The 13,064-nt window shown below is 37.4% G+C and overlaps 1 protein-coding gene across 7 annotated transcripts in view; it reads left to right on the top strand.

The window, feature by feature from the left end:
* CEP70 (centrosomal protein 70) overlaps positions 1 to 13,064 on the top strand; it is a 61,995-nt gene that overhangs the window by 18,760 nt on the left and 30,171 nt on the right. For all 7 annotated transcript variants that reach the window (XM_021706682.1, XM_021706681.1, XM_021706678.1 and 4 more), the window contains 2 exons: positions 236 to 416; positions 10,769 to 10,938. In XM_021706682.1, the coding sequence (XP_021562357.1) occupies positions 236 to 416; positions 10,769 to 10,938 (351 nt within the window). The remainder of the gene's footprint in view (positions 1 to 235; positions 417 to 10,768; positions 10,939 to 13,064) is intronic.

Raw genomic sequence — 13,064 nt, 5'->3', positions numbered from 1 at the left:
CTACTTGGAAGACTGAGGCGGAAGGATCGCCGGAGCCCAGCAGGTGAGGCTGCGGTGGCCAGGAGCGGCCATTGCACTCCAGTCTGGGCAGCAGAGTGAGACTCCAACTCAAAAAAAAAAAAAGAAATTTTAAGAATACAAAGACAATTTAGAAAGTCATTATGTTGTGAGATGGGTATGTTTGGTGATTTGATTTGTAATACTAAGGGAAGGAATTGTGTATCTGTTAAATTAGAAGTGAACTTCAGCTAGAACAAAGCCGAGCAGCAGAGGAGGAACAACGAGCTAATGACTTGGAACAAATTATGGAGAGTGTCAAATCCAAAATTGGTGAATTGGAGGATGAATCGCTAAATAGGGTTTGCCAGCAACAGAATAAAGTAAAAGATCTTCAAAAGGAGCAGAAAACTTTACAGGTACTGAGTTATGGATTTTCTTAGATGGTGGGTAGTGCTAAAACAGGTCATCATGGGTCCAGGGGACTTCCATGATGCTTAATTCAGTGGTCCTTACCCTGTTTGACGTGTCACTACTGCCTTGAAATTCTCTTCACTTGGTTTCTAGAATATCCTCTTTGTTTCCCTTTCACCACACTGATCATTCTTCAGTTCTTTTGCTGCCGTTTTTTTCTCATCCCCCTAACCTTGTAGTGTTGGAATTACCTGGTGCTCAGTCCTTGATCCTTCCTTTTCCTATATCCTCCAGCTCCCTTGGTGACCTCATTCTAGTTGATGGCTCCCAAATTTACATCTGTAGTTAAAGCCCTTTCCTAGTTCCAGATCCAGCTGCCTACATGATGTCTCTATTGGATGTCTAGTAGACGCATACAACTGTATATATCTAAAACAAAGTTCTTTTATAGAAATGGCAATATTATACATTAAATACTTAATTTCCTAATTTAAAAAAATTTGTGTTATAACTTGGGTGTTTTTTGTGATTAAAGGCAGTGAACTTTTGCGCTGATGACCAGTGTTTACTTGCATTAGACATTTCTGATCTTTAAGACCACTCCAAAAGGAGGTGGTCTTTGGAAATGTTTCTACATGAATTAGGTTTGAACTTGCCCTTAGATATAGGGCATGTGGAAATCTGAAGCCTTTTAATTCATTCACTTATTGAGGTGAAAAAGCAGCCATCAGAAGCTGTGAAAGTTCTGTGCCGGTTCTTCGGCTGAGAGGAGTTGAGAGCAGGGAAGATCAGTGTTCTTTCTTGGGGGAAGATGTCTATCTTTTCACAGAAGTTGATGTATACCAAATAACAAAATTAAATTATTAGAAATAGAAGGCTTACAGATTTACCAGGATTTTAGGCACTTCAAAGAACAGATGCTTGACAGTTCATTGGTAGCCAGAAACTGTGATTTAGAGTGCCGTGTATTTCCTATCAAATAGTTACATCTGTCATAAGCAATTTGTGGTGCTATTAGCTCTTTGTTTCAGGTCCCAAAGACTTGTGTAGTTTATAAATTGGTACAAGAGGAGGTTTCATGCTCCAATCAGCCATAGAAGGGGAAAACAGAAATAGGATTGAGGAGTGGATACCTGGGCATAGGAAAGGCTATCTCTGCTAATTTGATCAACTGAAATAAGTTGTTTGTTTAAGTCACTGAAGGGTACTTTGTAGGGTGCCAGCTGAAATTGGTAAATCCAAGGAATTGCTGCCCCCAATGTTGCTAGGTTGCCCCATTCAATACATGCTAGTCATGCGTTCCATTACATTATAGGAAAGGAAAAAATCTTTTTACTTCTTCCCTTTTAGGTTCTTAGCTGGGCTCTGTAATGAAAGAGAAAAACAAGTGGGAGTGTATGCACAGATTTCTCTCTTGTATAAATGGGAGAAACCCAGGGATGTGGAGCCCAAAGAGGTGGCTAGAACTTGGTCTTATATAGCATGTTAACAACAATAACCGAAAAGTTTTCAGACGAACTAGCAAAACAAAGGAAAGGGCTTTGAGTTTCTAGGGCAGCACATTGTAGGGTGATATTGGGGAATAATGGATGGTAAGGGCTAGTCAGTAAATTGGTTATATAGAATTCTGTAGTGATCTCTGGACTGATAAGGATGTAGGGTTGTCGCTGATTAACTTAAGTACAAATGAGAGAACAGAGAGCTTTTCTTGTGATGACTTCTCAGTTGCCTTTAGCTCAAAATATTTCTTATGCCAAAGTGCTATCTTTTGGGGTGGCAGATTCTTCTATCCTTCATCATACCAATCAAAATTTTGCTTTCTTGGGAGGATGAAAGTGCCCCTGGAGCATAATTATTTCACACTTATTCTACTACTTTTGGTATACAGTTGTTTACAATTTAAAAATGGTTTAATGCTGCATGTTTTGCAGTTGGGAGAAACATTGATTTTGGATGTGTGTGGCAAAGCGGGTTGAGGAAATTGGCAGATGTTTGAGATATTTTGAAAGATTGTTGGGGAAAAGAATTCATGTGGCATGGGCTGTTGACATAATTGATACTCAGTCTTTTTTCACTCAGCATGATTATTTCAAGATTCATCCATATCACTGCATATAATAGTTTTTTTTTTTTTAATTGCCAAGAAGGATTCTATTGTATAGATATACCACAGTTTGTTTATCTACTCACCTGTTAATGGACATTTGAGTTGTTCCCAGTTTCTGGCTACTAAAAAAGAAAAACTCTTATAAACATTTTTTTTTTTTTGAGTTGGAGTCTTACTCTGTCGCCCAGACTGGAGTGCAGTGGCCGCTCCCGGCCACCACAGCCTCGACCTACTGGGCTCCAGCGATCCTTCTGCCTCAGCCTTACAAGTAGCTAGAACTACAGGCATGCACTACCACGCCCGGCTAATTTTCGATTTATTGTAGAGATGAGGTCTCGCCAAGTTGCCCAGGCGGGTCTCAAACCCATGGGCTCAGGCAATCCACTCACCTCAGCCTCCCAAAATGTGGGATTACAGACTGAGCCACCGAGCCAGGCTCTTATAAACATTTATGTTCAAATATTTGTGTGGACATAAGCTTCCAGTTCTCGGATATTTAACTAGAATTGGAATTTCTGAGTCCAGTTAAGAAACTGCCATACTTTTCCAGAGAAGCAGTATTGTTTTCCATTCACATCAGGATATGTGTGTTCTAGTTTCTTGATGTCCTCATCCACACTTGATATTGTTCACCTTTTGTTTTGATGAATATTTTTCACTGAGTATAGAATTATAAGTTAATATTTTCTTTCAACATTTGGAAATGTTATTCCATTGTCTCTTGGATTCCATTGTTGCTGCTGAGAATGAATTTGTCAATCTATTTGTTGCTCCTTTGAGGGTAATCTACTTTTTCTTTGACTGCCTTTAATATTTTTATTTAATATTTGTTTTATATTGTGTCTGGACAGTACTATTTTGATTTATCTTTTTGGATTTTGTAGCATTTCTTGAATCTGTGGCCTGATGTCTTTCATCAGTTTTGGTAAATTCTTAGCCATTATTATACCTTCAAATAATCGCATCTGCACATTCTCTCTTTTCAGTTTTTCTAGGAGTCTCATTATGTTAGCATTTGTCATTGAATACCCTATCTTTTATGTTTTTTCTTTGTTTATGTTTTATCCATTTGTCTTTTGATAGGTTTATTCTGGATATTTTCTTTTGGGTTATTGTATTTTTTTGTTTTAGAATTTCTAGTTTGTTTTTTAGTTTGGTTCTAGCTTTCTGCTAAAATTCCCTGTTTTGTGTATTTTTGCACATATTAAGTTATTTTAAAATTTGTCTGATTTTTGGGAACAAGCTAGATGTGGTAGTTGCATAACAGTGTGAATGTCCTAAATGACTACTTAAGTTATTTAAAATCTGTGTCTGATTTTGGAAACATGGTAGAGGTAGCAGTTGCACAACATTGTGAATGTTCTAGCTGCCACTAAATTGTTAACTTTTTTTTTTTTTTTTGAGTTGGAGTCTCACTCTGTCACCTAGACTGGAGTGCAGTGGCACGCTCCTGGCCACTGTAGCCTCGACCTGCTGGGCTCCAGCAATCCTTCTGCCTCAGCCTTCCAAGTAGCTGGAACTACAGGCGCGCTACCACGCCCGGCTAATTTTTTGATTTATTGTAGAGATGAGGTCTTGCCAAGTAGCCCAGGTGGGTCTCGAACCTGCGGGCTCAGGCAATCCACTCACCTCGGCCTCCCAAAGCACGGGATTACAGGCTGAGCCACTGAGCCCGGCCAATTGTTCACTTTAAAATAGTTAATGTTATGTGAACTTCACCTCAATTTTTAAAAATTGGTGTGTCTAATAATTTGATTATCTGATTTTCAGTGGATCCATTTTTATAGCCTGTTGTTTCTCTAGGTTTTCATTTATGCTGTCTTGACTTCTGGTTTGCCTTTTTTTGAGTGCTGAGTTTTGTATAGAAACAATTATAGTAATAAATTGAGTCCCACTGTGATGTTGTTTTACCCTAGAGATAATCATGTTTGCTTTTGGTAGGCGTTTTGATGCACTAATAATCTGGGATCATCTTAATCCTACTTTAGAGACTGTGATAGTTTAAAGCTTTAGTCCCAGAGACAGCTGGTCTATTTCTAGTTCACCTTTGTTCCTGTGTAGTGTAAGAAGCTTCCCAGGACCTTCCCTTCCTGTTTGGCCTTTGTGTCTAATTTTTGTTTTCATACTCTTTCAGGCTTGAAAGAACAGTCCTTGCTCACCTTCTCAGCTTCTGTGACACCTTCTCAGGTGTCTGAAAACTCTTGTAACTCTAAAAGATAGACTGACTACTTTGAATTTGCTTTTTCTCCAAGATCATGATCCTATAATGCCTTGTTAGTACTTTCAAACAGATTTAAAAATTACTTTGATCATCTTTTTAAAGTTTTTCTCAATAAGAGAGTTGTTCTTAATTACGTAGTCTGTCACTTAACAGAACAGGAATTATCTTTTATTTCTTTAGGCATAGAAGCATAGTTTTAAATTGTCTGTGTCTGGTAATTCTATTGGCTGTTCTTTGTAGGTTTGATGTGTTATGTCTTATTTCTTTAGGCTCTGGTTCATGATGTCTTCTTTCCTTATGTGACTGGTTACCTGCATATGCAAGGTATAATATTTCAAAAAGTATTATGAGAATCATTTGAAGCATAAGATAAAGACATCATATTCCAAAGAGTAAATTGGTTCACAACCTGGTTTTCATACTCTTGGGTGGAACCAGGGAACTTCAAGCCAAGATCTTGATTACAGAATTGGAGAAATGATAGTTCATAAATTGTATTTGGCATAAGGAAATAAAAATCCTATTTTGAACAGGATGCCCTATACATGCCACAATTTTAGAGAAAAATGGAGATCCAAAGAAGTGAGTTTAGATTTGAAGGCTATAATTTCCCCAAAGGTATTTTCAGATTTTTGAAAATGAAGGCGATCATGTGGGGGTTTTTTTTCTGTGTTAGTATGTTGCATCGCAAATATGGATTTTTGTGTGTCGAACCATCCTTGTATGCCAGGAATAAATCTTACTTGGTCATGATGTGTATAGTCCATTTAATATGCTGTTGAATTTGACTTGCTAGTGTTATGTTAAGGATTTTTGCATCCATATTCATAATGGATATTGGTCTATAGTTCTCTTTTCTCATAATATCTTTGGCTTTGGTATTAGTATGATGTTGACCTCATGGAATGAACTGGAAAATTTACAATTCATTTTTGTATACAGGGGACATAGTGTCCCCTTGTCTGTGTTTCATTTTTTGAGGTTTCAGTGACACATGGTCAATTGCAGTCTGAAAATATTAAATGGAACTCCAGAAATAAACAGTTCATAAATTTTAAATTGCACACTGTTCTGAGTAGCATGAAGAAATCTCACACAGTTTCATTCAATTCCACCCAGGATGTGAATCATCCCTTTGTGTACCTTATTCACATTGTATATGCTACCTGCCCATTAGTTACTTAGTAACTAAGTTACTTAGTCTTTGTTATCAGATCTACTGTAGTGGCATCACAGAACTTGTATTCAAGTCGCCTGTATTTTACTTAATAATGAACCCAAAATACAAGAGTAGTGAAGCTGATAATTTGGATGCCAAAGAGAAGCTGTAAAGTGCTTCCTTTAAGTGAAAAGGTGAAAGCTTGACTTAAGGAAATGAAAGAATTGTATGCCAAGGTTGCTATGATCCATGGTAAGAATGAATCTTCCATCCATGATATTGTAAAAAAGGAAAAAGAAATTCATTCAAATTTTGCTGTCACACCTCAAACAGTAAATGTTATGGCTACAGTGAGTAATAAGTGGATAAGTGTTTAGCTAAGAAGAAGTGAGCCAGGCGTGGTGGCTCACGCCTATAGTCCCAGCACTTTGGGAGACCGAGGTGAGAGGATCGCCTGAGCCCTCAGCTGGGAGACCAGCCTGGGCAAGTTGGCAAGACCTCATCTCTACCATAAATCAAAAATTAGCCGGGTGTGGACTTGGCGAGACCTCATCTCTACCATAAATCAAAAATTAGCCGGGTGTGGACTTGGCGAGACCTCATCTCTACAATAAAATAAAACATAGCCAGGTGTGGTAGTGTGTGTCTGTAGTTCCGGCTACTTGGAAGGCTGAGGCAGAAGGATTGCCTGAACCTAGAAGGTCGATGCTGGGGTGGCCGTGAGCATTCATGCCACTGCATCCTGGCCTGGGCGACGGAGTGAGACTCCAACTCAAAAAAAAAAAATTAATACATAATTGTGGTATACATTTTGAGGGTACGTGTGACATTTTGATGCATTTATATAATGTATAATTATCAACTCAGGTTAATTGGGATCTTCATCACCTCAAGTAGGATTGCTGGATCATATGGTGTTCTATTTTTTGTCTTTTGAGGACCCTTCATACTACACCAGTTTTCATTCCCACTGACAATGTACAAGGGTTTCCCCTTTCTCCACATCCTCACCAACCTTTATATTTTGTCTTTTGGTAATAACCATTCTAACTGGAGTGAGACAGTATTCTCATTGTGGTTTTGATTTGCATTTTCCTGATGATTAGTGTTGTTGAGCATTTTTCATATACCTGTTTCATATACCTGTTCATACGTCTTCTTTTGAGAAATGTCTTTTCGTATCCTTTGCTCATCGTACAAATTAGATTATTTGGTTTATTGCTATTAAGTTGAGTTCCTTATATATTCTGGTTATTAATCCTTTATCAGATGGATAGTTTGTAAATATTTTCTCACATTCTGTAGATTTTCTTTTCACTTTGTTGATTGTTTTCATTGCTGTGCTTTTTACCATTTGGCTGTTTTTGCTTTGGTTGCCTATGCTTCTGAAGTCTTACACAAAAAACTTTTGCCCAGACCAATGTCCTGAAGCATTTCCTCCAGATTTTCTTCTAGTAGTTTTATGGTTTCAAGTCTTAGAATTAAATCTTTAATCCATTTTTGTTTTATTTTTATCTCTTTACTTTCTGTCTATGTGTGTCTTTATAGGTAAAGTGAATTTCTTGTAGGCAACATATAGTTTGGTCTTGTTTATTTTGTTTTTTGTTTTCATTCAGATAATCTCTTTTAATTATAGAATTTAGTCCATTTATGTTCAGTGTTATTATTGATAAGTAAGGACTTACTGCTGCCATTTTGTCACTTGTTTTTGGTTGTTCTGTAACTTCTTTCTTACTTTTTTACTGTTTTCCTTTGTAGTTAAGTGATTTTATTTCTTTTTTGGTTAGATGTTTTAATTTGTTGTTGTTGTTGTTGTTGTTGTTGTTTTAAGTGTATCCATTATGAGGTTTGCTTTGTGGTTACCATGAAACTTACAAAAACATCTTATAGATACTAAGTTATTTTAAAGATAACTTGTCTTTGATCACAAAGTTAAACCTACATTTAACTTCATTCCCCTACATTCTGGCTTTTTTTTTGTAGTGTCTGTTTCTTAACAAGTTGCTGTGGTTGTTAATTTTAATCGATTTGTCTTTTAGTCTTCATACTAGGGAAATGAGTGAATTACATAGCATAATATTAGAGTAGTGTAAGTTTGTCTGTGTACTCACTTTTTTTTAGTCGGAATTTCACTCTGTTACCCAGGCAGGAGTGTAGTGGCATGATCACAGGCACTCCAGCCTCAGCCTACTGGGCTCAGGTAGCCCTTCCCCCTCAGCCTTCCAAGTAGCTAGAACTACAGGAACCTGCCACTACCCCTGGCTAATTTTTTTTTATTATTATTTATTGTATAGACAAGATCTCGCCATGTTGCCCAGGCTGGTCTTAAACCCTTGTGCTCAGGCAGTTTTCTCGCCTCTGCCTCCCAAAGTGCTGGGATTATAGGAATGAGCCACCATGCCTCCTGACTATGTGTACTCACTTTTACCAGTGGGTTTCATACCTTCAAATGTTTGTTTTATTTTGTTTTTTGTTTTTGCATGTGGTGTCCTTTTCTTTCAGACTGAAGAACTCCCTTTAGAATTTCTTATCAGATGGGACTCTAGTGATAATGAACCGCCTCAGATTTTATTTGTCAGGAGAAGACTTTATCTCCATCATGTTTGAAGACTAGATTTGCTGGGTACCATATTCTTGGTTGGCAGTTTGTTTTCTTTTGACACTTTGAATATATCATTCTATTTCCTCCTGGCCTGTATGGTTTCTGCTAAGAAATTTGCTGCCAGATAAGTCAGAGGTCTTTTGTATGTTGTTTACTTATTTTCTGTTGCTGCTTTTAGGATCCTCTCTTTATCCTTAATCTGAGAATTTCATTATTATATGCTTTGAGGTAGTCTTATATGAGTTGAATCTAGTCATCTCTGATGTTTCTATACCTGGATATTTATATCTTTCCCCAGGTTTAGATAATTTTCTTTTATTGTTTCTTTGAGTAAACTTTCTATTCTTTGCTCCTTCTCAACTTCCTCTTGAAGGCCAATGATTCTTTGCTCTTTTGAGATAATTTTTTATAATTTATAGGTTTTTTTTTTCCTTTTCATCTTTTTTTCTTGATCTCCTCTGTATTTTCAAATAGCCTGTCTTTGAGCTCACTGATTTTTTTCCTCTGTTCAATCCATTATGCTGTTAAGTGCCTCTAATGCATTTTTCAGTTCAGCAAATGTATTTCTCGGTTCCAGGATTTCTGCTTGATTTTTTTTAAAAATTATTATTTCAATCTTTTGGTTAAATTTCTCTGATAAATTTCCAAATTGATTTCCTACATCACCTTGGAGCTCACTGAGTTTCCTTAGAGCTGCTGTTTTGAATTCTTGCTCTGAGAGCTCACATATCGCTGTCTCATTAGGATGGTCACTGACTCTTTGCTTTTTCCGTTTGGGGAAGACAGGGTTCCCTGTTTGCTGTTGTTTCTTATAGAGGTGTATCTATGTCTGTGCATTGAAAGATTAGATATTTATTTTAGTTTTTGCTGTCTGGTTTGTTTTAGTTTTTCTTGGATATGTTTACTTAGAGGTTCTTTGCAATTCACCTCTTAAATTTCCTTTATTCTAGGTCACTGCCTCCTTTTTGGCACTAGATGGTGGCTTAAGCCCAAATTTGTGTCAGCTCTTGCAGACATTCAGAGTGCTGTTGGGCCCAGAAGGGGTATCCTTAGGGGATATCCCTGCTGTGTACAAAGACTGGCTAGAGTTTCTCACGTCTAGGGCACCTGTAGATCATGTTTCTTGGTACTGTTGAACAGCCACCCTGATTTGGCGTCTCCTTTGCCTGAGATATTAGCAGTCTGAAGACTGGCCTTGCTGGTCCTGCCTGCTCACTTGTCTTTCCTGCCCTCAGCGGACTTTCTTCCATCAGGCACTTTCCATGCTTTCCACTGGTTGGGGCAGGAACTGCTGGTATTTCTCCTACAGAACCCAAGATGGTGGGGAAGCTGACTATCAGCCTTGATCTCACTTTTTCCAGTGTAGAAACACGAGACTGGAGAAAATTTTCCATAGACAGCACCTTGCAGATAAGAGACAAGGCATCACAGATAAAGAAGTCTGATTCTCTTACCACCTGCTTGGAATGCTTTCATTTCTCTGTAGCTCCAGGGACGGTATCATTCTCAGACTTGAGTTCTGGGTTATTGTTGGCAAAGATCTTAGCACTGGAAATTTGTTTCTGGCTTTCTGTTGGGGAAAGTGAAGTCACGTTACTTCCACTCTGCCATTTTGGTGATGTCGTTTTCCCTGATTATAACTTCCCGGTTATGGACTCAGGAGTCTGTGGTGTCCCGTGTGGCATGAATGCCTGAGTTGACTCCAGCATCTGCAATCCTGAATTGTTAGTGACAATTTAAGAAACTTAATTTTATTTGCTGGCTCTTTTTAACATTTAACATGCGTTCTTTTCTGATTTTTGTTTTCATCTAAACTAAAACATAAAATTATATCAGTTTTCTTGAGATTTTAAGTTCCTTTGTTCAGTAAAAAATCTGAAATGCATGCAATTATAAACCGTCATTTCTAGCCAGTTGTGGTGGTTCATGCCTGTAATCCCAGCACTTTGGGAGACTGAGGCAAGAGGATTGCCTGAGCCCAGAAGTTTGAGACCAGCCTGGGCAACGTGGCCAGATCGCATCTCTAAAAAAATAAAAATAAACAAACCATCTGTTCTCCATTTTATAGCTATTTTACTTATTTTTTTGTTCAGGTTTGTGACATATTAATGTTCTTGGAGCATACACCCATTTAAAAACAGCCTCAGTGCTGAAATTCTTACATCAAACAACTCAATAGAAACTGCAAAGATGCCTTTGTGTATTGTGTTAGGACAGTATGTTCTAAATGTATATATTGTAACTGGGTTTTTTAAAAATTTCTCACAGGCAAAATGCCAGCATTACAAGAAAAAACAAACAGAGCAAAAAGAAGCTATTGCTGCTTTGCAAAAGGATGTCTATAGATTAAGAAAAGAAGAAGAAGATCGCGTTGTCACTCAAAACAGAGTATTTGCCTGTCTCTGCAAGAGAGTTCCTCATACCATCTTGGATAGACAGTAATGCTCACTATATAAATTGATATGAAGCTAGATTCACTGTTGTTATTTATCACCTTGTTTTACCTATAAACCAGAGGTGTCTCTTTTCCCCTCGTCTGCTTTTTTTTCCTTCTCATCCTGTTCATTTTTTTTTACACCAGAGCTCTTTTGAGGAATGAAATCAGACATTCACTAAATATTTAAAATGAAGTTACATTCAGAATTAATTCAGCATTTCTCAAAAGAACTGATTCCTTTTAGCGAAGAATGGTTTTTAGAGACCTCTGTATGAGTGTTGAGGTTGCTTATTTTTATTATGTTTTTATTGATTTTAGGACTTTTCAGTGGAAAGAATTAGGGACTATATATTTCTAAGGGAAATAAACATCATTATTGATATTTTTTTCCTAGCTGAAGTTAACATTATCTTATTTTTAGTTAAACTTGTTTATTTTATATTTGTAACTCTTTTCCACTGAAAATCTTTTTTTTTTTTTTTTTGAGTTGGAGTCTCACTCTGTCGCCCAGACTGGAGTGCAGTGGCTGCTCCCGGCCACCGCAGCCTCGACCTGCTGGGCTCTGGCGATCCTTTCGCCTCAGCCTTCCGAATAGCCGGAATTACAAGCATGCGCTACCATGCCCAGCTGATTTTTTGATTTACTGTAGAGATGAGGTCTCGCTGTCCAGGTGGGTCTCGAACCTGCGGGCTCAGGCAATCCACTCACCTCAGCCTCCCAAAGGCGCGGGATTACAGGCTGAGCCACCGAGCCCAGCTGAAAATCATTTTTAAGAATAATTTATTACTTGCTATATCCTGTAATACACAAAAATAGTTTCAACTAATATGAGAATCACTAACAGTAAGCCTACTGAATAAAAGTTAAACTTCTTTGCAGTTTTCTTTGATGTTAATGATATATTCCACTGTATGCAGTCAAAATGTGGATTTCTAAAATATCTTGAGATACTTCTTTTCTCTGTGTGTTTGTGTCACCAATTTAAAAAGCAGTGAGATTTGTTTCCATTTCTTTTCAATTTTTAGGGATTGCTTTTTTATTTTTGGTCTGTTTACTTTTGAATATGTAAAATATTTACATAATTCCAAATTCAAAACTGTATTTATCTTCAGAGAAGTTATGCTTTCATTCCTGTCTTCTCTACTTATCCTATTCTCACCTCTCCCTATAAGTAACTGATTGCAAATATTTAGTGTTATTTTTAGCAATACAAGTAATATGGATATTATATTCATATTTCTCCTTATGTAAGTGGTAGTACCTTGTTTTTTTTTTTACTTAGCAATATAAACTGGCTGCATTGTAAATAGTCCTATGATTTTACATGTTAAGATCGGGAATCTTACTATTATTATGATTATTTTTGCTTTTTAAAAATAATTCTTTTTAAAAATAAAGACAAGGTCTCACTATGTTGCCTGGCCTGTTCTCGAACTCCTAGGTGCAAGCAATCCCACCTTGGCTTCTCAAAGTGCTGGGATTGCTGGTGTGAATCACCACACCTGACTAGGATTGGGAATCTTTAATAATTAGGTGTTTTACTATAAAAATAAATGAGGTCTGATATGAGATAAAAGCAAGTTAAAGCTATAGATTGATTTGATAATTATTTGAAAGATAATACACATATATACATATGTCCTTTTTATTCTTTTGAAGGAAAACAATAAAAGCAACATAAAAATATAGAGATAGGTGTGAATAAATAAGAGGAAATCGAGGTAGGAAAAAATAGGAGAGATAAGGAAGAACAAAAAGGAGAGAGGCTGGGAAAGAGAGACAATTACAGCAGGAAGAGGTAGTGAGAGAGACTGGCGGGGGGTGAAAAACAGAAACAATACCCAGTCAGTATGAGTGACAAGGGTATGGGACGCACTGAGAAAGCGTGTTTATACCAGATGAAGCCAAGCCGATTCAGATGTGAATCTGTCCAGTGGGCCAGAGATTCTCCACTTTACCTGATTAGTAAAACTGCACATCTTCAGTCTGAGACACTGAAATTAAAAGTTACGAATTAGCATCATTAGAAATATGCGAGTTGAGCCGGGCTCGGTGCTCAGCCTGTAATCCTGCGCTTTGGGAGGCTGAGGTGAGTGGATTGCCTGAGCCCGTGGGTTTGAGACCCGC

Source organism: Carlito syrichta, unplaced genomic scaffold, assembly GCF_000164805.1.
Source record: "Carlito syrichta isolate Samal-C Ts95f unplaced genomic scaffold, Tarsius_syrichta-2.0.1 Scaffold315852, whole genome shotgun sequence".
In the NCBI taxonomy this organism is placed as follows: domain Eukaryota; kingdom Metazoa; phylum Chordata; class Mammalia; order Primates; family Tarsiidae; genus Carlito; species Carlito syrichta.
This window is presented reverse-complemented; position numbering and strand designations above follow the sequence as displayed.